Source organism: Hyperolius riggenbachi, chromosome 1, assembly GCF_040937935.1.
Source record: "Hyperolius riggenbachi isolate aHypRig1 chromosome 1, aHypRig1.pri, whole genome shotgun sequence".
In the NCBI taxonomy this organism is placed as follows: Eukaryota; Metazoa; Chordata; class Amphibia; order Anura; family Hyperoliidae; genus Hyperolius; species Hyperolius riggenbachi.
The window spans coordinates 517,776,793-517,800,507 of record NC_090646.1 but is presented as its reverse complement, the minus strand read 5'-3'; the positions used below and the strand labels follow the sequence as shown (position 1 = coordinate 517,800,507).

The 23,715-nt window shown below is 44.6% G+C and overlaps 1 protein-coding gene across 3 annotated transcripts in view; it reads left to right on the top strand.

Annotated features, from left to right (window-relative positions):
- The window catches only part of CFAP251 (cilia and flagella associated protein 251), a 101,640-nt gene extending 78,878 nt beyond the window's left edge, over positions 1 to 22,762 (top strand). For all 3 annotated transcript variants that reach the window (XM_068244853.1, XM_068244846.1, XM_068244863.1), the window contains exons 21-23: positions 2,243 to 2,471; positions 15,504 to 15,605; positions 22,564 to 22,762. In XM_068244853.1, the coding sequence (XP_068100954.1) occupies positions 2,243 to 2,471; positions 15,504 to 15,605; positions 22,564 to 22,694 (462 nt within the window). In that variant the 3' untranslated portion in view covers positions 22,695 to 22,762. The remainder of the gene's footprint in view (positions 1 to 2,242; positions 2,472 to 15,503; positions 15,606 to 22,563) is intronic.
- Positions 22,763 to 23,715: the final 953 nt, after the last annotated feature.

Here is a 23,715-nt window from a genome sequence, read left to right as displayed (position 1 = left end):
ATGTATGTATATACATATGTATTTACATACATATACATTTAGTTACAGCTACATATTTTACAGCTAGACTCTTTACAGAGATCGTGTCCTTCCATTTGTGGAGGTGCTTGTTATAGCGGGGGGGGGGGATGATGGCATAGTGGGTAGCACTCCTGCCTTACAGGTCTGTCTATATATGTTATAAGTTAGCTATTGCTGCAGCAAATATTACAGGAGTTTAGAGTCATTATTCTTATGTTCATATGGTTCTGCATTGTGTACTAATTTGCTATTGGCACATTTCACTATATTTCTTGTGATTGGATGTCTCAGTGATCATGAAGTAGATGCATTGATTGTCTTCTAATTCTGCTTAACGGATTTTGCTGTCATTCAGTGAACAAGAAAAGTGTTATTATTCTGAGCCCAAAGGACATATCTGAGCTGTATGAAAATAAAAAAATACACTTACCTGGGGCTTCCTCCAGTCACTGCCGTCCTGTGCCCTCGCCGCAGCTCCACGCACCGGAGCAGTATTCGGCTGCCTAATGCCTAGTACACACCATACAATTTTCTGTAATGCTAGGAATACACGGCTCGATTTTGAGCCATTCAGATGGCTCGATTGATAATTTCCGACATGTCCGATCTCCCGCCCGATCGATTCCGGCTCGATTTTGCATAGGGAACAATAGGAAAAGATAAGAAAAACGAATGGAAGATAAGAAAATCACCCGCATAATCAAGCGCGGAAAACGATCAGGTGCGAAATCGAGCGGCAAAATCGACCCGTGTATTCCCAGCATAAGATTTACCTGCCAGATAGATCATTTCCAACATGTTGGAAATTTTCTATCTAACCATCTATCTGCCTAGCAATTAGGCATTATTCTACTCAGCAGGAGATAACCAGAAGGCAATGCACCAGAGATAATGACCAGTCTCTACCAGTACTTTACAGAAAATAATCTACCGTAATTACAGAAAATCTAACAGAAAAATCTAACAGAAAATTGTATGGTGTGTACTAGGCATTAGTGTTTGAATCACACCAGAAATAGGCATGCAGCTAAACCTGTCAGATTTGTAATAAGGTCAGAAACACCTGATCTGCAAATGCTTGTTCAGGGTCTATGGCTAAAATTATTAGAGATAGTGGATCAGCATGATAGCCAGGCAACTGGTATTGTTTAAAAGGAAACAAAAAACATGGCAGCCTCCATATATCCCTCATTTCAGCTGTCCTTTAAGTGGTTATAACACAGCTCTACATGGAACATATTTTTCAGAATTAGATTAGGGAAGGTTTAGAACAGAGGTGCCCATTAGGTAGATCACAATCTACCGGTAGATCACAAGGACTTCATGGTAGATCCCGACCACACTACATTTTCCATTCTGCATATGCAGTTGTGCTCCTAAAATTGTACATAGGTAGATCATTTTGACTTGCTAACTTTTAAAGTAGCTCACAAGCCGAAACAAAAGTGTGGGCACCTCTGAGTTAGAACAACTGTAAGAGCTAATTTACGTGAATGGTTTTAACTAGATGGTTCTGCCTCCAATCTGCCAGAGAATGAGCGGTATCCACTGGTTGTGTAGTGCTTGTGAATAGCACTGTTTATAACCACAAGTGCTAGTGCAGTTACTGCCCTGTAGAAAACTGCTGCCTGTTATGTCTACCAGGAAGCCACTACCCACTCAGTTGTATAAGCAGAGTGTAGATGTCATGCCAACACCCATGCCAAATACTTGAAGCCACCTGCAAATGCTCAGCAGATCCAGGAGATGGCAAACTTTGAATGCATTGCTGTCAGCTGCCCATGTGAAAGAACTTTAAATCCCTTAATGCTTTCTTTGTCCCTTTTGGAAACAATTCCTCTTATTTCCCATTTCATACAACAACAGTAAGACCAAAAGTGAGAGAAATTTCTCCAACAGAAACAGTGACATAAATCAACACCTCACAGACATTCCAACCCTTCCCTGCAACAGCAGCAAAATGAAATATCTTTTTTTACTCTGCATCTCCCCAGTGTGGGGTTTGTTCCTCACTGCATGTTCTTTGTGACACCTGTGAGAGAAACAGGATGTGAGTAAAATTCTTACCCCCAACCCCAGACAGGAATAAAACCTGCCATTATCTACATGAAACAGTTTGGCAATGCCTTCCTGACCATATCAGGCTGCTTTCAAAGCAGTTGTTTGTAAGATGCAGAAAGAAAGAGATTCTTAACAAAACATTGTCGTCTTCTATGTTTAGGTGGAGAATATGTTAAACGAGATTAAATTTAGCGAGTATGTGAACACAGGTGAGCAAGTCACTCATATAAACCTGGGCGAATTCATAAGACTCTACATAAATCACAGACCTGCATTCGGATTATGCTTGGATGAGCTGCAACAGGCTTTTCAAGTTCTTGGCTTAACTAATGAGAAAGGTGAACTGGTTGTCAACAGAGGAGATTTACTGCAACTTCTGCAGACAAGAGGTGAGTAAATGTATTCACAACAAACTATTCATGTAGAAAAATAATAGCAATCATATTGAATGTGGTTTAGGGCTGGGACCCAATAGACCCGCTTTGGCAGCGCTTACCGATCGCCAGTGGTTGGCAAAGCGCTTTGCCAGTGGAACCTGATAGGGGTGGCACCACTAGTGCTGCTTGCAACAGTTCGGTAGCAATCCTGTAGCAATCGCATCTGTGGCTACAGTAGCCAAATTGCGATTGCTACAGGAAATCACGACACTTCCACAATTATGCAAAGCGCCCATAGTGAGTGCCAGCCCTAACAGTGGTGTTTGTACACTGGCACACATATTTAAAGGGAAACTGTAGTGTACTCAATGCAAACTATATAGGTACTCACTGCAAACCATACAGTAGGTATTTGAAAGGCAAACTGTACTTGTTTTCAGACAGTTTTATTTACAAGAAATATGCTTTAACATTTTACATTGTTTATAGATGGATACCTAATCTCACTAATATTATAAATGCGAAAGTTTGGATGTTTGTTACTCAGTCACACAACAAAGGCTGAATGGATTTGAATGACTTTTGGCACACACATAGTACATTACCTGGAATAACATATAAGATACTTTTTATCCCCATAACCAAAAAGTTGACGGAGACAAATATAATTTCACTGGGAAAATGTAAACTGCAGCCATTCTTACACTGTTAATGGCAGGGTTCTCAAACATTGCACAGTTGGTCACTGGGTGACTGCGATTCATATTCAGAAAAGTGGGTGGAGATTTTGAAGGGTAATATTTAATTGCTGCCATTCTTGCACTGTTAATGGCACAAGCCTTAAACCTGGTACAGTTGGTCACTGGGTGACTGGGGTTCAAATTCAGAGAAGTGGTGGAGCCACAAACAGCCAATCAGATTTGTTTCATTTCAATGCAAATTATTGATGCCAAAGACTGCAGAGCTCACAAACTTGTTCATTGAGTAAGTATGTTGAGGTTAGAAAAAGTGGGCGCAGCCAACACCAGCCAAATACATACCCAGGCAACGCCGGGTCATCAGTGGGCAGAGACAATTACAAATTTCACTGGGAAATTGTAAACTGCAGCCATTCTTACACTTTTTATGGTAGGGTTCTCAAACTTTACACAGTTGGTCACTGGGTGACTGAGGTTTAAATTCAGAAAAGGAGGTGGAGACACAGCCAATTTGATTTGTTTCATTTCAATGCAAATTACGATGCCAAAGATTGCAAAGCTTACAAACTAGGTGATTGAGTAATTGTGTGTTAGGGTTAGAAAAAGAGGGCAGAGCCAACACCAGCCAAATACATACCAATGCCAGGCCATCAGCTAGTATTCTATAATTGTATGACTTTGTTTTGAATAAATACCCCTTAAAGCACAGTTCAGGGAGAAAAATGTGGATGGTTACTCTCCTGGGATTGTTCCAGCCACCACATTCTACTCCCCCCCCCCCCCCCCCCCCACACACACACACATTCTTTGAGGTCCTACGGTGTCCTCCAGCTCCCCTCCATTTTGCTGCTGTCAACCCAATTAAAGTGCACCCGAAGTGAAAATGAGGGAAAAATAATTCAGAGGCTGTACCCCTCCCCCCCCCCCTTCCCCCGGCTTCCAGTACTGGAGCTCAAAAAAAATTGGAGAAGCCAACTTTTTGGTTTTAGAAATTCACAGGTTTACTTTAAAATCTCCTACCTGGCTGGGCCATGATCGGTAGAGTTCTGCACATGTGCGGTTCGTAAAGATTTGTTAGTGTAAAGTCTTCACATCTGAACCAGCTAAATAGATAGAGAAGTAATCACTCTAGAGGCATCTTAGGGGTGAGTTACCCCAGCAATGCGCATGGTACTAGTACAGTTACAGGTGGTACTCCCCTGGCGTTAGGAACCATAAAATTGCCGTGTGCTGTATGTGGATGACAAATTTATTGGCCTTTTGTGCATCAGGCCCTATGTTTGCTGCTGTCTGCTGTTTTGCAGCACTTTTTATGAAAGTGGGATGTCCCTTTAACTTTTTTGATCCAGAACCTAAAACTAAGAACCAAAGTCTTTTTTTGTTTTGTTTGTTTTTACAGTATCCATCTTTGAGACAGTTTAAGAATGTAAAATAGAGTTTTTACAGTAATAACATTAAAGAGATAGATGTTTGGTCTCACATTCATATTAGGCAAAAATAGAACTTACTACATATTATCTGAGAGATGTAACGATCGGTGTCAGCACGCAGAGAGAATCTGATTATTGGTGATCTGCAGTATCACCAAGAATGCAGATATATACCTGATTATTGATGATCTGCAGAATCACCGATAATACAGATATATTGCTAACCTCTGGACACCTGGATAATGTGAGTGTTTGGTGTAACGGTAGTACTTTGAGTATAGCACAGGAAATTAGAGATAGTATGGGCAATACTGCTCTAGAGATAAGGAACCCTTCCAGTAGCCTGAGACTCCCCAAGGGGCGGGGTCAGGCTGGAAGAAGGAAGGTCCAGAGAGTGAGTGACAATCAAGATAAATGTCACTGAGTGATCTGGAGACTATCTCTTAATAGTAGAGATAGCTCTCGAGGTCGGGCAAACCAGGTCGGCAACACACGGTCTGATAAGGTACATAGACAGAAGGCTGATTCGGTATCCAAGGCAAGCAGGGTTTGGCAACAGAGTATCAGATGTGCGAGGTACCGAATCGGAGATCAGAGGAGTAGTCAGGAAAACAATAAGTCATAACAGATATCAAACAATGCCTAGTCTGGGTGTGAGGTCCTTGGTCTCTACACCCTGGAACTAGTCTAATGTATAACAGAATGGTAACACAAGTTCCCTATTCTGGGTGTGAGGTCCGTGGTCTCTACACCCTGGAACTAGTCTGATGTATAACAGATTGATAACACAAGTTCCCTAGTCTGGGTGTGAGGTCCGTGGTCTCTACACCCTGGAACTGGTCTAAGCATAAACAGATTGATAACACAGGTTCCCTAGTCTGGGTGTGAGGTCCGTGGTCTCTACACCCTGGAACTGGTCTAAGCATAAACAGAATACAATACAAGTAATCTGGCTCAGTGTGAATTCCCAGGTCCACCTGGTTCAAACACACTGCAGGATCTGACTAAGGTCTGAGTGCTTCCACGTAGTGTTCGCAACGACAGACAACTTGTGACTGGCCAGCAGCAACTATATATAGTGTAGCGCTCTCTGGCACCACCTCTAAGTGATGGACCAATAGAAACTTGCTCTGGCATCAGCTGACCAGCCTGGTCAGCTGGTCCCCTTTTGGCCGTCATAAAAGTTCTGCCTCTCAGCGCGCGCGTGCGTATTCCTAAACCTGTGTGAACTAACAGACTCAGCCACACCAGACGCACGCTGCTGCGTGCAAACCGCCGCGCTGGACGCGGAACCAGCCACCTCGCTGTCAGTACATGCGGCGGCTTTTCCGCGTTCTGCCATGTTACCAGACGCACGCCTCCACGTGCAAACCGCTGCATTGGACACGGAATCAGCCACCTTGCTGTCAGAACGTGCGGCGGCTTTTCCGCGTTTTCTCACACAACACCTACCCGGCGTTCCAGGATGTAAGTTATGGAACTCACTTTTCAAGTCCTCTGCGTGCATGCGACAGTCTGGCACCCAAGTTCTTTCCTCTATGCCATACCCCTTCCAGTGGACTAAATACTGCACGGAGTTCTGCACAAGCCGTGAGTCTAAGATCTTCTCAACTTCATACTCGGGTTGGTCACCTACCAACACGGGGGGGGGGGGGGGGAGTGGAATCCACGTGCACTGCCGGCTTGAGTAAGGACACATGGAATGATCTCACACCTCGCATGCTGGCAGGGAGATCAATGACATAAGTGACATTATTGATTTTCCTGGTCACTGGAAAAGGACCTACAAATCTGGGACCTAACTTGGGCGACAGCTGCTTCAGAGCCAAATGTCGTGTGGACACCCAGACCAAGTCTCCTGGACGGAATTCCCACTCTACGGAACGTCTCTTGTCAGCCTGTTTTTTCTGACTCTGAAAAGCCTTCCCCAGGTTCTTCCTGACTATTCCCCAAATTTGTTTCAATGACTTTTGCCAATCCTCCAGGGCTGGAAACGGAGTAGAAGCCACTGGTAATGGAGTGAACTTAGGTAACCTTCCTGTCACCACCTGAAATGGGGAAAATCCTGAGGAAGAGCTTTTCAGATTGTTGTATGCAAATTCTGCAAACGGCAAGAATTTGACCCAGTTGGTTTGTGCATCCGCAACATAACACCTCAGAAACTGTTCTAGAGACTGATTGGTTCTCTCGGTCTGGCCATCGGTCTGTGGGTGGTAGCCTGATCAAAAAAGGAAGCTCCATGTCTAACTGATGGCAGAATGCCCTCCAAAACTTGGAAACAAATTGGACTCCCCGATCTGACACTATATTTTCCGGAATGCCATGCAGCCGGAAAATGTGCAGGATGAAGAGATCGGCCAATTCCTTGGCCAAGGGGAGTCCTTTCCGGGGAACAAAATGGGCCATCTTACTGAATCTATCGACTACCAACCCAATGACTGTCATGCCCTCAGACCTGGGGAGCTCACTCACAAAATCCATGGACAGATGGGTCCATGGTTCCCTCGGGACTGGCAAGGGCTGTAATGTCCCCATAGGTGCCTGACGGGAGGGTTTGCTCCTTGCACACACTGCACATTCTCTCACATACTCCTTGCAGTCAGTTGCCAACGATGGCCACCAAGCACACCTAGCAACAAGGTCCTGCGTTCTGGTGGCCCCAGGATGCCCAGCATTCTTGTGGGAATGGAACAGCTGCAATATCTGTAGACGAAAAGGCAGTGGTACAAACATGACCCCTTCAGGCTTCCCCTCTGGTACATCCTGTTGGAATGGACCCAACGTCTCTGCCCAGTCCCTCCAGGTCTCAGTAGCTGCCAGGACCACTTTCTGCGGGAGAATGGTTTCTGGGTCTGAGGGCTGTGCTGTCTCGGGCTCAAAACATCTGGATAAGGCATCTGGCTTGATGTTTTTACTACCAGGGGTATACGTGATTACAAATCTGAATCTCGAGAAAAACGATGACCACCGGGCCTGTCGGGGGCTAAGTCTCTTAGCTCCCTCAATGTATTCCAGATTCTTTTGGTCAGTGTAAACGGTAATAGTATGTTCTGCCCCTTCTAGCCAATGGCGCCATTCCTCAAAGGCCAACTTGATGGCTAGAAGTTCCCTATTGCCTATATCATAGTTTTTCTCTGCAGGTGAAAATCTACGGGAAAAATAGGCACAAGGGTGCAATTTTCCCTGCAACCCAGAATGCTGAGACAGCACAGCCCCTACTCCTACCTCTGAGGCATCTACATCCACAATAAAGGGAAAGGTGATGTCAACGTGTCTCAATATGGGTGCAGAACAGAACAATTTCTTCAGAGTGGAGAAAGCAGCATGGGCCTCAGGGGACCAGTGGTGAGTATCTGCCCCTTTTTTGGTGAGACTGGTGAGAGGTGAGATCACCGTAGAGTACCCCTTTATGAACCTCCTATAGTAGTTGGCGAACCCCAAGAACCTCTGGAGAGCCTTCAGTCCTACAGGTTGGGGCCACTCCAAGACAGCTGAGACTTTAGCAGGGTCCTTAGAGAGACCAGAGGTTGAAATTATGTACCCCAGAAAGGCGACGGAGGTCACCTCGAAAATGCACTTCTCCAACTTAGCATACAGCATGTTTGTCTTAACTTCCGTAATACAAACTTAACATGATCCCTGTGTTCTGAGAGGTTAGACGAGAAAATTAGTATGTCATCTAAATATACCAAGACAAATTTGCCTAAAACCTCTCTGAAAACCTCATTGATCAGTTCCTGAAAGACGGCCGGGGCGTTACACAACCCGAAGGGCATCACCAGGTACTCATAATGCCCGTTGGGCGTGTTAAAGGCCGTCTTCCATTCATCGCCGTCCCTGATCCGCACAAGGTTGTATGCACCCCTTAAATCCAACTTCGAGAAAATTTTAGCATCGGTGACCTAAGTGAATAACTCGTCTATCAAGGGCAAAGGATAACGATTATTTACTGTAATTTTATTTAGGCCCCGATAATCAATGCATGGACGGAGGCCTCCATCCTTCTTTTTCACAAAAAAGAACCCGGCCCCTGCTGGAGACTGAGAAGGACGAATAAAACCCTTAGCTAAATTTTCTCGGATGTATTCTTGCATGGCTAATTTCTCTGGCCCAGATAAATTATAGAGATGACCTCTAGGGGGCATACAACCAGACCTGAGATCAATGGGGCAATCAAAAGGACGGTGTGGAGTAAGTTTATCAGCTGACTTAGGACAAAACACGTCCGCAAATTCTGAATACTGATCTGGCAATCCCTCCATGTGAATCTTGGTTTTACCCAAGGTTACCTTCGCTAGACAATAATGATAAAAATAGGCAGACCAGCTCGTTAGCTGACCTGTAGCCCAATTGATCTGAGGCGAGTGAAGTTGTAACCATGGCATACCAAGAATGATCGTGGAGGTTGTCATTCGCAACACCAGAAACTGTAAATTCTCTTTATGTAACACTCCTACCGTAACCCTTAACTCAGGGGTCTGAGACAGAGGGTGGTTACTCTGCAGGGTGGAGTCATCCACTGTAGTGACCAGAATCTGTTGCTTCAATGGTGAAATTGGAATCCCCAATTTATTAGCAAATTTGTAATCCATAAAGTTGGCTGCTGAGCCAGAGTCAATGAAGGCCTCAGTGGTCTCGGTCTTATCCTTCCAAGATATAGTACAAGGGAGGAGCAAACGATTATCATCTAGAGGTAAAGACTGCTTGGGACAACTCTGAACTCGAGACCCTCCTCTGCACAGTATAGACAGAGCTGTTTTGCTTTTCTGCGCCTCTGCTCCACCCGGGACAATTTCGACCGCCCATTCTGCATTGGTTCTGGTGGAGGTGAGTCGGGTGGCGATGAATCAGGTTGAGGCGTTCCTACCCCGAGTCTGTCTCTGATAACGTAGGCGACGATCAATTCTGATGGCTAATGAAATGGCCTCATCAATAGACTTCGGTTCGGGGTGACCCAACATTAGATCAGAGACCGCGTCTGACAACCCTGACAAAAAACAGTCCAGAAGTGCGAATGAGTCCCATCTAGCTGAAACTGCCCATTTCCTGAACTCAGCTGCATAATTTTCCACCGGACCCTTGCCCTGCCGTAAAGTCTTGAGCTTCCGCTCCGCGGTAGAGGCATTGTCCGGATCATCATAAATTATAGCCATAGCTTTAAAAAATTCCTCAACCGAGGCTAGAGCTTCATTCCCTTGCTGAAGATTATATGCCCAGGTCTGGGAATCCCCTGACAACAGAGTCTTAATGAACGTAATTCTCTGTGCCACGGTTCCCGAAGAATTAGGTCTCAACTCAAAATACGATAACACTCAATTTCTAAAGTTCTGAAAGTCAGATCTGTGACCAGAAAACCTTTCGGGTACAGGCATACGTATGTCTGTGCTAGGAGGAGATCGCACTGTATTCACAGCCGTCTGAAAGACTTGTACAGACCCAGGTAATGCGTTAATCTGAGTCTGATGACTGTCCAGCACGCGGATGAAAGTTTCCACCAAGGTGGTGAGTGCATCAAGACGGCTGTAAAGTGCGTCCATTTGGGTTTGGTCTGCCGTTCTGTAACGATCGGTGTCAGCACGCAGAGAGAATCTGATTATTGGTGATCTGCAGTATCACCAAGAATACAGATATAAACCTGATTATTGATGATCTGCAGAATCACCGATAATACAGATATATTGCTAACCTCTGGACACCTGGATAATGTGAGTGTTTGGTGTAACGGTAGTACTTTGAGTATAGCACAGGAAATTAGAGACAGTATGGGCAATACTACTCTAGAGATAAGGAAACCTTCCAGTAGCCTGAGACTCCCCAAGGGGCGGAGTCAGGCTGGAAGAAGGAAGGTCCAGAGAGTGAGTGACAATCAAGATAAATGTCCCTGAGTGATCTGGAGACTATCTCTTAATAGTAGAGATAGCTCTCGAGGTCGGGCAAACCAGGTCGGCAACACAAGTCAGATAAGGTACATAGACAGAAGGCTGATTCGGTATCCAAGGCAAGCAGGGTTTGGCAACAGAGTATCAGATGTGCGAGGTACCGAATCAGAGATCAGAGGAGTAGTCAGGAAAGCAATAAGTCATAACAGATATCAAACAATGCCTAGTCTGGGTGTGAGGTCCTTGGTCTCTACACCCTGGAACTAGTCTATTGTATAACAGAATGGTAACACAAGTTCCCTAGTCTGGGTGTGAGGTCCATGGTCTCTACACCCTGGAACTAGTCTGATGTATAACAGATTGATAACACAAGTTCCCTAGTCTGGGTGTGAGGTCCGTGGTCTCTACACCCTGGAACTGGTCTAAGCATAAACAGATTGATAACACAGGTTCCCTAGTCTGGGTGTGAGGTCCGTGGTCTCTACACCCTGGAACTGGTCTAAGCATAAACAGAATACAATACAAGTAATCTGGCTCAGTGTGAATTCCCAGGTCCACCTGGTTCAAACACACTGCAGGATCTGACTAAGGTCTGAGTGCTTCCACGTAGTGTTCGCAACGACAGACAACTTGTGACTGGCCAGCAGCAACTATATATAGTGTAGCGCTCTCTGGCGCCACCTCTAAGTGATGGACCAATAGAAACTTGCTCTGGCATCAGCTGACCAGCCTGGTCAGCTAGTCCCCTCTTGGCCGTCATAAAAGTTCTGCTTCTTAGCGCGCGCGTGCGTATTCCTAAACCTGTGTGAACTAACAGACTCAGCCACACCAGACGCACGCTGCTGCGTGCAAACCGCCGCGCTGGACGCGGAACCAGCCGCCTCGCTGTCAGTACATGCGGCGGCTTTTCCGCGTTCTGCCATGTTACCAGACGCACGCCTCCGCGTACAAACCGCCGCATTGGACGCGGAATCAGCCGCCTTGCTGTCAGAACGCGCGGCGGCTTTTCCGCGTTTTCTCACAAGAGAAAAATGGACAAATCTAAAATGCCCAAACAAAATTATACAAGGTATTGTCAACCGTTTGATTTTTTTTTTAAGTATAGGAAATACAGTATATGTAAGCCCACTTGACTTTATATACCTCGAAAAGCACCTGATAATAAAGTAAGTTGATTCCGACCGTAACACTGCTAAATTTGAAGTGTGTACAAAAGTGCATAAATGCAGTCAATATTCAGAGTGTATCCTCCAATACTGTCACACTGCTGGCCAAAACAGAAGACCTGTTAGACATAGAGCTGTTTTAGAAAAGCTGTTAGCAGCCATAGTTGTATGCTGGGCAGCCTTTATAAGCAAGGTAGCTAAACACTACAGTCATTACATATATAGTGGCTGAAATAAAGATTCTGCATTTCCTGTACCATAAAATATATGGCTTTGCAGAAGTAATTTTGTTTTGAAGTCAAAAAGGCTTAATTTATATTCCCTGAGCTGCAGTCACATGATTATACCTACATGAATACTGGATTTGTCTCCCAGCATGGATCTGAGCTAGCAGCTACCTGTAGGTCTAATCACAGTTCTGGGAGAATGAAAGCAAGGCTTTAGCTCCGAAACAAATTGACTTTCAGAATGCCCTATATTTTATGGAACAGGGAGTGCAGGGTAGGTGTAATTCTGCTTAAAGAGAAAACAGTAGTGGATCAGTAACTAGCTAAAGTGTCCTGTGACAGCTAGCCTACAGTGGTGAACTGATAGATTGCATTTGAGGGTTTCAAGGACTGACAACTGTTGGATTTTAGGAGGGCATTCCAGGGATCAAAAGAGCAGGAGGAATCATGTATTGTGTGACTGGGAAGAAGTAACATAATGGACATCACTACCTCAATATGATGCAGATGTTTCCCATTGGTTCTGTGGTATGGATTCATTGGAATCCTTAGGAGGATTTTCAGTTATTTTGGCTTCCAAGTTCACTAAAGGTCCCCACTAATCATACAATCTTACCACATCTATGTAGGGACTACCTAAAGTATACATACAAGGTATGTTCACTCCATTTAACCACCTTCTATATAGATTTGGTAAGATGAACAATGAAGATTGTATCATTGATGGGTAACTTAAAGGTGCCCATTAATGGTACAATTTTTTCACCAAAGGCGATCTTTCAATGCGATTTTTAGTTGCGATCAAAAATAATCTGAAGGTAATTATCGATTGTTCATATTTACTAAATGATTCTTTCTTCAAATTCGATCATAAAATCCAACTTTCGGTTTGATTTTATCCTATTTAGTAATCAACCAAATAATCGTTCATTATTGATTGCCTTTATAAATGGCAAATTTTTCTATACAATTTGATCATTAAAATTGCATCTAAAGATCCCATTTGGTAAAAAAAAATTTACTGTTAAAGTGAACCCAAATTAAAAATACAAGATTTCAGAAATAAAATCTATTTTCTAAATTATAATAATAAATAGCAGCCATTTTTTTCAGCTGCATGATGACAAATATAAAATATGTTACATTTATTGGAGGAACCCCTCCCTTCCTTTCATATTTCCGGGACAGAAGTAAAAACAGTGCACATTAGTTGCACAAACAATTTATTAGTGGTTTAACCCATAAGTGTTATCAACCATGACTTTTCAATTTTCAACCATTGGAAGTGCCCATTGTTCTCTGCCTACCTGTGATTACTGAGGATCACTGCCACTAACAAGCGGTAATTCAGTGAGTGACCCTTGAACGTTTCGAAGGCATTTATTTCACACACACAGTGTAGCATGCTTTTTCAATGTTTTATTTTTAGTAGATTTAGAACTTTTTTTTTAATTGTGAAACATATAAAATATCAGAAATGTTCATTTGAGCTCTGGCTGCTGATGTGACAAGTACACTTGCCAAGTTGAAGATGTCATTTTAGATTTAAAATCTAATTTTCCTGCTGTGTAGCAAAGAGCTGTACATCTGAACACATTAGGTTGGCACAACAATTATACTGGGGAAAAGTTACATTTTAAGCATTTGCTAGTACTGTTACTGAGTTGCTGTTTTTTTTTCTTTGTTTTTGTTATCCTTTATTTAAAAAATTAGGATACAATGTTGTATATTTACTAAACTCCGTGTGTGTGTGTGTGCATGCAGTGCAAGTTAAGTTTACTGAGCTTTACCCAAATTATGTAACACCAATTTACATAAGTTACTAAATACAATATATCTCAATCACGTGAGTTACGCAAATTGCATAACGTGCTACAGATATGCATAAGTCCCGATAAACTTAAAGAGAATCTGTATTGTTAAAATCGCACAAAAGTAAACATACCAGTGCGTTACGGGACATCTCCTATTACCCTCTGTCACAATTTCACCGCTCCCCGCCGCATTAAAAGTAGTCAAAAACTGTTTTTAAAAGTTTGTTTATAAACAAACAAAATGGCCACCAAAACAGGAAGTAGGTTGATGTACAGCATGTCCACACATAGAAAATACATCCATACACAAGCAGGCTGTATACAGCCTTACTTCTGAATCTCAAGAGATCACTTGTGTGTGTTTACCTTCTGTCCCCAGCTTCTCTCATGCACTGAACATTACAGGCTTCCTGCAGACAGCTCTGCCTATGTCGTTAATTCCTTAGTATGTGACAGACCAGCTCCTTTCACAGTCTCCAGAGGAGGATTTTTATCCAGCTCTCTTCTATCACTGATAAGATAGCAGAGAAGCTGCTAGCTTATGTAAATAAAACACACACTGGAGTGTGCATGGAGGAACAGTTCAACACTGAAGAACTTGGCAGCCTTCCAGACACAGGCCGACAAGTCTGACAGGGGAAAGATACATTGATTTATTACAGAGATGGTTATAGTAGAAAGAGCTGCAGCAAGCCAGATCACATTAGAATAGGTTTAGGAACTTGTAGGATGGTAGAAAAAAGTTGTAATTTTTGTTACAGAGTCACTTTAAAGAGAACCTGTACTGAGTAAAAATATTTAAAATAAACACATGAGGTAACCTCAAATGAACATTGCATAGTTACCTTGCCATCAGTTCCTCTCAGAATCTCACCATTTTCTTCTGACAATAATCCCTTCCAGTTCTAACAATATTTTGTCAGACCTGAAATATATCAGTTGCTGTCAGTAAAATATCAGTTGCTGTCAGTTATAGCTGAGAGGAAAACTGATGTACCAGGTAATGTCCATGTTTCCCTATGGCTCAAGTGGGCGATGTTACAGTTTAACTGTGTGCTGACCAGAAAGCTGTTATGGGGTAATGGCTATTTTCAAAATGGACGACGGAAAATTCCCTTGATCACAGTGAACAAACAGGGTGCTGGACAGGAGAAAGACACTGAGGAGTAGACTACATGGAAGGTAAGTATGACTTGTGTATGCTTATTTTGACTTTTAATTTTCAGTTCAGGTTTTCTTTAATGAGCACTGCCTGCACACATTAAGTAGGGTTTATTCTGTAAATATACCCCAATCTGTGTGTCGTACATGATGCCTGCTATTTAAGTAATTTATTTAAGAAGAAGTTTCTTTCCCCGGTGTCTCTATGATTTTTTGTTACGTTTTCATTATTTTGCACTTTATTCATTATTTACAATAGAGGGATGATGATGAAGTAATTGCCCTCCAGTCATTACCATGGATTTGTGTATACCATTGTCTGTATGAATATGTACCCTATGTTGGTTTTCTACGGTGTACAGCACCATGGCAGATATTGGCGCTTTATAAATCAATACTAATAATAGGAGGAACATGGTGTAGCACTTCTGTATTTTTTTCAGTGTTGGCATTTTATATACCGTACTTATTACCCTTTTGCTGTGTTTTTCATGGAGTTTCTACCTTGTATAAATAGGTCTCGTAGTGAGTGGCCTCATATCAGAATAACTGCAATGCATATGAATGTGTGCCCAATAAGTCATGTTATTTCTAAGTCAATTTTAAGCGATAGCAAATTTTAATCTTTGGTGTTTTATAATCACAGAACTGCTTCCACATTCCTTACAGGTGAGCACATGACAGAAGAGGACCTCGCGGAATACCTTACCACTTTATTGGGGTTAAATCCAGAAGGTGGAAGTTCAGAATTAAACAGCTACACTTCCACAGGTGGGTAATAGTACAGTGGAATGGAAATTTGCTAGTGCTAATCATGGAAACATACATATGGGTTGTGTGCTGCCCCTATAAAGCGCTGTACAGGAGCTAGATTAAAGTCGGCTGCCTCAACTGATAATCCAGGGTGTGTACAGGATCCCCTGATTGCCGCTCGGCCAGCGATTTGCCAGGATTAACCAATCTGAGCGACGACCGATACCTGTGTTCACACTGCTTGCCCCACCTGCTGTGTGAGGTCATGTCTGCGCCACTCCGTCAGCCCGCTGTCCCCCGCATATCAACTCCACCCCCCACCCTAGATCAAAAGAACCTTTAGTCCGCTGTAGCTGTGGCTGTACAGCGTTGGCCCAGTGATGTTGCCAAAGGGATTAGATCCTGATCCCCGACAGGCGACAACAGTTCACCATGTGTACGGACATTTACACTCTCACTGTAAACCAAGAGGGAACATAAACAGGCAGTATTCTTACCTACAATGTAACTTTTTTCTGCACTGATGCCACCAGTTTCAGATATTTAGTTTCCATAAGTGTGTTGCCATAGACCAGACCGGTGAAACTGGTAAATTGACAAGTACATGACAGTAGTTTTTCTTTCCTGGGAGGGAGTGCTTGGTAATAGTTACTACAGAAGTGTCTGTTTATGCTTTCTCACTGGTTATAATTAAACCATCCTATGGGCGGTTTTTGGGAGGGACACAAACCACTTGTATGTGGTCATGGACCAATTAAAGGAAAATCACTTTCAGCTAAGTACCAGTTTTCTTTAATATTATCATGAACCTGTGAGGTTAGAAAATGGGAGCTGCCATTGCACTGTTGTTTTTTTTAAAGGGTTTGTGTCCTGATCCTGGCTTCATTACTAGTTAATGAATCTATATGGCTTGGAGCACGCACGCATGCAGCCACTACAGCTTCGTACACATGTACGAGGCAAGTCACCTGGCAGGGAGATTGGAACAAGATCCATCGGGCAAAAGTGCAGGGCCAACACTGTCCAGATGCATTGCTAGCCTCCAGGCTAGTGACACATTCTGATGCAATGCAGGTGGAGGGGGGGTCAACAGAGTGAGTGGGTAGTACAATGCTGTTGCTCAGCACTTGGCCAAGTCGATCCACCAAGTCGATCACTGGCCAATATATCAGGGGCAGCTGGTTTCACCTAGCCGTTTGATTCATCTAGCATGTGTAAGAGAAGGGTTGAATGCCGTGACTGCTGTAGGTGTTGATTCTGCAGTGTTAATCTTGCATCCCCCTGTCTGCTCAGTAGCACAGCCTTGTACCTCCAGAAGTGACTGTGGTGACATGCAAAATGGCTATTCTAAAGTCCAGCATTACCGTTGTCCCACCTTTCCTGACAGTTCAGACATACCGCTTCCCAGGAATAGTAATGTCAGGCCTGTAGGAATATCCACTCACAAATCAGCTCCAATGCCCCAATCTACCTCCACACGTTTTACCCTATGTGGTGCCTCCCCGCTTGAATGAGAAGTGAGAAGACAACACCTACCCGACGGTTACACCCAGGCCTTTAGCGTGCAAGGTATTGGAGCTGAATGCAGGGTGAGCAAATAAACTTCCAGGCCTAAACAAGAACACAGAGTAGCAAAGTCCAGCAACAGTCCAGGGTCATACACAGGTAAACAGGGATATCGCAGTACAGGAGGGCTAGGCAGACGAGAGGTCAAGAATGGATCCGAGGTCAAACCAGGCAGCAAACAGTCGTAACCATAATACAGGCAATAGGTCGGTTCAGGCAGCAGACAAGGGAGGTCCAGTAAACAAGCAGAAGTCGAAATCCAGATAATCCAATATAACAAGAGCAGGTATACAGAGCAACCAGCAAGCTAGAGCTATCACGGGCAACATGCAACTGTCACAGCAAGGTTTAAATACTGACAGCATCCAATCAGTGGCCGGCCACATGCACACAACAGCCAATCACACGCAGGCATTAATCCCGTTTAAGTGTCAGCTGACAGAGAGATCAGCTGACACAGGTGGCAATTAGGGGCGCCTGAAGGCACAGACACTAAAGGCGGTGGCCTAGAGCGGCACGCCCGTCGGGGGGCGGAGCCAAAGCTAACTCCAACTACCATCTCCCTATTTTGCAATAATGACCCTATTTTGCAGGTTCGTACGCGCTGCAGGACTCACTGATGAGGCTCTTGGCTTCCTGCACAGATGCACACCTTCATGAGCCCCCCAGCCAATAGAGACAGAGCAAACATGCTCTGCATCGCCTCTAAGGCCATGGCCCATCCCTTTTGGGCTCCTTGTAAGCCACTGGCGCAAAGCAGTGTCTGTGTACTGCCTCCGTGTAGCTCTCTGCCCTAGGCCCGCCTCAAACTCCGCCCCCCGCCAGACAGACTATCGGGGCTCCAGGCTGGAACTGAGCAGCATGCTTCCTGCATCCCCCTGCCCCAAGTATGACACTTGCAGCAGAGAAGTGGTGACTGAGGGGTTGAGCTGCAGCCTGGAGCAGAGGAGATGGAGACTCACAAACAAGCAATCAGTGTGAGGAGTGAAGAGAACTGTGCGAGGGAGCAATCAGAGGCACTGTAAGTTTTGGATCTAGGTTGTGCACTCTGGCAATCAGTTCTGTCTGTGTAACTTGTGAGATACACAAGTGGAGTAGAGAATCGGCACACAGATAATCAGCCAGGGTGAAAGCAAACAGAGATGTTATCACACACTGTAATGTCCAGACTCTATGCAGGCAGGCTGAGCTCTCATGGATCCCAGATTCACAATAGAAGAGACAATCCAGGCACAAACCTTCAGGAGTGTCTCTCTAGCCACACCCACCTGCCTGCATCATGTGACATCTTCCTGTAGACTACAGTTTATGAATGAAGACTCTTATGATTAATAAAAAGCAGAACTGAAGGTTGGTGCCCAGATTTTTCTTCTGTTGTAAGTACTGTGACTTCATACAGCACTGCTGTGCAACGTTAGCTCCATCCTCGACACTTGTGGGCTGTCTCTGCTGCTGTCAGTCAGAGGTGTGGCTCCTCCCCAACAATGGAATGCACTACATCTCAGTTGCTGTCAATCAGTGGTAGAGCACCTAACCCCCAGTATGGGTGTGCATTGTAGCCCCTCCCTCTGCCTCTGTCAGTCAGTGGACTGTGTCTGTGTAGTTCAGCCCCTAAAACAGTGAGGATGCTAGCTCCACCCTCAGTCACGGAATTCATATGGTATAGCTCCACCCTCTCCGGTATGGACTTCTCCTTGCAGTAGGTCTGGCGGGTGTTGATCTAGTATGTGTTGGTCAGTGCTGGTGTTGGAAGATGGGGGAGAAAGCTAGGTTTGTTTCATTTTCATACTTTTGTGCGTATATGTGGGGCAAAACCGGAAGACCACTGCAGGTCATGTCCTGGAATGGGGGTGGCTAAGGGTGAGTGTGACAGGCTGAGAGTGAATGCGATAGGATGACAGGCTGAGCGTGATTGTCATGCGGTGAAGGTGATTGGGTGAGAGTGACAGACTGCATGTGAGGGTGACAGGCTGAGTGTTAGGGTGACAGGCTGAGCATGAGCTGAGTGTGAGGGTAACAGGCTGAGCATGATTGTCATGTAGTGAGGGTGATCGGGTGAGAGTGACAGACTGCATGTGAGGGTGAGAGGCTGAGCATGATATGAGTGTGAGAGTGACTGGCTAAACATGAGCTGAGTGTGAGAGTGACAGGCTGAGTATGAGGGTGAGTGTGACAAGCTGAGCAAGAGCTGAGTGTGAGGGTGACAGGCTGAGTGTGAGGGTGACGGGCTAAGCATGATCTGTGTGTGAAAGTGACGGGCTGATTGTGAGAGTGACAGACTGAGCATGATCTGTGTGTGAGAATGACAGGCTGAGCATGATCTGAGTGTGAGAGTGACCGGGTAAACATGAGCTGAGTGTGACGGGCTGAGTGTGAGGGTGACGGGCTGAGTGTGAGGGTGACGGGCTGAGCATGATCTGTGTATGAGAGTGACAGGCTGAGCATGATCTGAGTGTGAGAGTGACGGGCTGATTGTGAGAGTGACAGGCTGAGCATTTTCTGTGTGTGAGAGTGACAGGCTGAACGTGATCTGAGTGTGAGAGTGACCGGTTAAACATGAGCTGAGTGTGACGGGCTGAGTGTGAGAGTGACCGGCTAAACATGAGCTGAGTGTGAGAGTGACTAGCTGAGCATGAGCTGAGTGTGAGGGTCTGATTACCGGTGATCTGCAATATCACCGAGAATACAGATATATACCCGATTATTGATGATCTGCAGTATCACCGATAATCAGATATATCTCTAACCTCTGGACACCTGGGTAATAAGAGTGTTTGGTGCAACAGTAATACTTTGAGGACTGCACCTGAGGAGCAGGTGCACAGCAGTAAGGAGTACTGCACAATAACGCGTTCCTTCCGCAAGCCTGAGACTCTCCCGAGGGAGGGGTCAGGCTAGGAGTAGGAAGGACAGAGTGTGAGTGACACCAAGGAAGGATGTCACCCACAGGTCTGTGAGCTATCTCTTGACTGAGGAGATAGCTCTCGAGGTCGGGCAAGCCGGGTCGGCAACAAACAGACAGATCAGGGACAGAGACAGGAGACAGATGCGGAATCCTAAGACAAGCAGAGTTTGGCAACAGAGTATCAGATATAGCGAAGTACCTAATCAGAGGTCAGAAGAGTAGTCAGGAAAGCAGAAGGTCATAACAAATAATCAACAATGCCTAGTCTTGGGTGTGAGCTCCTTGATCATCAACACCCTGGAACTGGTCTGAGTATAACTAGATGGTAAAGCTAATTCCTAGTCTGAGGTGTGAGGTCCCTGGTCATCAACACCCAGGAACTGGTCTAAATAATAACACAGATAATATACAGTTTTCCCTAGACTGAGGTGTGAGGTCCTTGATCATCAACACCCAGGAACTGGTCTAGATAATAACACAGCTAATATCACAGATACTGACAAGGTTTGAGTGCTACCACGTAGTGATCGCAACGCCAGACCCCAGAGAAATGACCAGCATCCAGTATATATACACAAGCGCTCTCCAGCGCCTCCCCTAAGTGCTGGACCAATGAAACCTGATAGAATTGTCAGCTGATCGGCTAGATCAGCTGACACCCTTCTGACTGTCATAAAGGCTCTGCCTCTCAGCGCGCGCGCGCGTCCTTCTGAACCTGTGTGGACTATCAGTCCCAGCCACACCAGACATGTGTTGTAATGCATCTGTTGGTTTGAACGCGGGGCCAGCCGCACCGCTGTCAGAGCATGCGGCGGTTTCCCCGCGTTCAGCCATACTGCTAGTGGTAGGCCCATGCGTGCAAACCGCCGCGTCGGACGCGGAATCCGCCGCCTTGTTCACTGGGCATGCGCCGGTTTCTCCGCGCTCCGTCAGGCTAGTGGATGCAGGCCCATGCGCGCAAGCTGCCATGTTGAACGCGGAATCAGCCGCCTTACTCTAAGTACTCGCGGCGGCTTTTCCGCATTGTCTCATATTGAGGATGGCAGGCTGAGGATGAGGCGCGTCTGAGGGCGGTGGGCCAAGTTTAATGGGGGGGGTGGGGGTGGGGGGGGGCGCCACAGGTTTTCTTGCCTGGAGTGACAAAAAGGCTAGAAGCACCCCTGGTGGCAATACATGTCAGCTGATTAACCAGTACTGACCAGCAAAACATCCTGACTGCGTGTCAGCTATAGCATACAGGTTAAAGAGAACCAGAGACGAAGCACCCTCATGTATTTTATTACATTTATCAGTGGGAACATGACCGTAAACACCTACCCTGCTTTTAGTTTCATTGTTATCTGCTTAATTAGTCTATTAGCAGCTGTGATAAGAATCCCCGACTGGCTCAGTCTAGGTTTGACCTGGAATCATTATAGCTGAGTCACTCTTCTGTGGAGTCTTTTCAAGCCCAAGCCTACCACCTCCTGGCTCAAATTTCCTGCTTTGCATACTGAGAGCTGTGATGACATGGGAGGGGCTGCTGCTGCTGAGAGAGAATCTCTGAAACAGACAAGTGTGGCTGCAAGCCTGCAATATGATCTGTGTGCTCTCAGCATAGATACTAATGATGACTGCAGTTTCATTCCTATGAGAGACACTTCCTACAGGCAGCTGCACATCATACCAAAATGAAAGCACATAGCCTAAATAGCAGCCTAGTCTCATATAGCCTAGACAGCACATCCAGAACAACTCATAACCCGGAAGCAGAAGGAATATGAGCCGGCGGCCATATTTGATTTTTACTGGAGCAATAATGGATAAAAAACACTAAAAAAGGCACACCAGAGCGGTGAAATTATCAGGTAGAGCATTTATTCTTTACAAGCTATCGACTGATATGTTTATTTTGTGTGAAACGTTAATCTCTGGTTCCCTTTAAGAGCATCGCCTCCGATGTGAGAGACCAGGGTTCAATCCCAGCCAGGGTCAGCATCCATTATATTTATATTTATTAAATAAACCCCTGCCTAAGTGTCAGCTGACTATTCTGTCAGCTGACACTACCTCTGTCGCCTCCTCAGACCATACTGCGGCCGAGAGGAGTGATCCCTTACAAGTATAGAAGGAATTTTTGAAGATTGCTTGCATACAAGGAAGCTATGATAAGGTTATTACAACTACATTTATGTCTGCAGTTCCTATTTAATTGGGTTGTGAGGGTTTAAGATCCAGAGGATGGAGTAATTAACAATAAGATGGAAATATTTCCAGTTTGCATGTAATTTGGAATTGGCCCAGAGCTGAAAGGAAGTTAATTTGATTAATCTTATTCGCACCTCACTGTCCATCTATTTTAGCTCAGACTTATGCAAAGACACTAAATAAGTTGCTATATATTGGCGTTGTATTGAAGCACATATTTGGAGCCTTCAGTTTGGGGCATTTACATTTGGCCATAAAGCACAGAAAATTGTAAAAAGTGTTTCAGTAAATTGGGCTTTTACTTGTCATGTGTTGCAGGTGCTGGAGAATTGCTTGAACAGGAGATTCCAGAAGAAATTACAGCAGATCTATTGGCTGTGGAGATTCTTGGATTACCAGTATATTCAACTGACAAAAATGATCAATATCAAATTCCAAACACTTCTTGAAGATAACATTTAAAGAGAAATTGGATTGAAAAGAACATAAATAAAACTGCTTATTTTTTTTTACAATATTTTCTTATTAAATTATTTAATCAGTGTTTGCCCATTGTAAAACCGCCAGAGATTTTGTAGTGCCATTTTGGCAGTAGGTAGGAGTGTATTGGTGATTATCATGCAACAGTTCAAGGACAGTAAAGGTGGTTGTATTCATAATAACCTGGCTATCCTGTTCCAGTGACAAGGGAGGTAAAAGCTTCTACTTGAATTCATTCATTTAAAGGGGAACTGAAGTAAGAGGTATACGGAGGCTGCCATATTTATTTCCTTTTAATCAGTACCAGTTGCCTGGCAGCCCTGCTGGTCCATTTCTCTGCAGTAGTATCTAAATAACACCAGAAACAAGCATGCAGCTAGTCTTGTCAGATCTGACTTTAAAGTCTGAAATGCCTGATCTTCTGCATGCTTGTTCAGGGGCTATGGCTAATAGTAATAGTATTAGAGGCAGAGGATCAGCAGGGCTGCCAGGCAACTGGTATTGATTAAAAGGAAATAAATATGGCAGCCTCCGTATACCTCTTACTTCAGTTTCCCTTTAATACAAAGCTTGCATGCAGCGAGTTAGAATAACATGATCAGTTACAACGCAGCACTGTGAATAGGCCCATAGAATTGTATGGGCAGTGAGTTGACATGCAGAATTATACAACACAACTGAGCACTGTGAACTAGCCCTCCAACTGTCTACATTTGCTTCAGTCTCCAGAGAAGTGAATTTGGAGCAAGATCTCATGTTCTGATGCAGGAAGTAGCCCGTGAGGTGGGCTCTAGTGATTGGAGGCAATCCTCCAGCTGAAAATAACCTTGCTGAGCCCCTTGAACAGAAATTCTGAATTCAGTTTACACTGTTAATCAATCCAAGATTATTCTCTCCTGGGCGCTTACTCAATTAACTTTCCACCTAGGAGATAATTTTCCATCTCTTTAAAATAACTTTTCAGCACTTTGCAACTGAAAAAGTACTAAA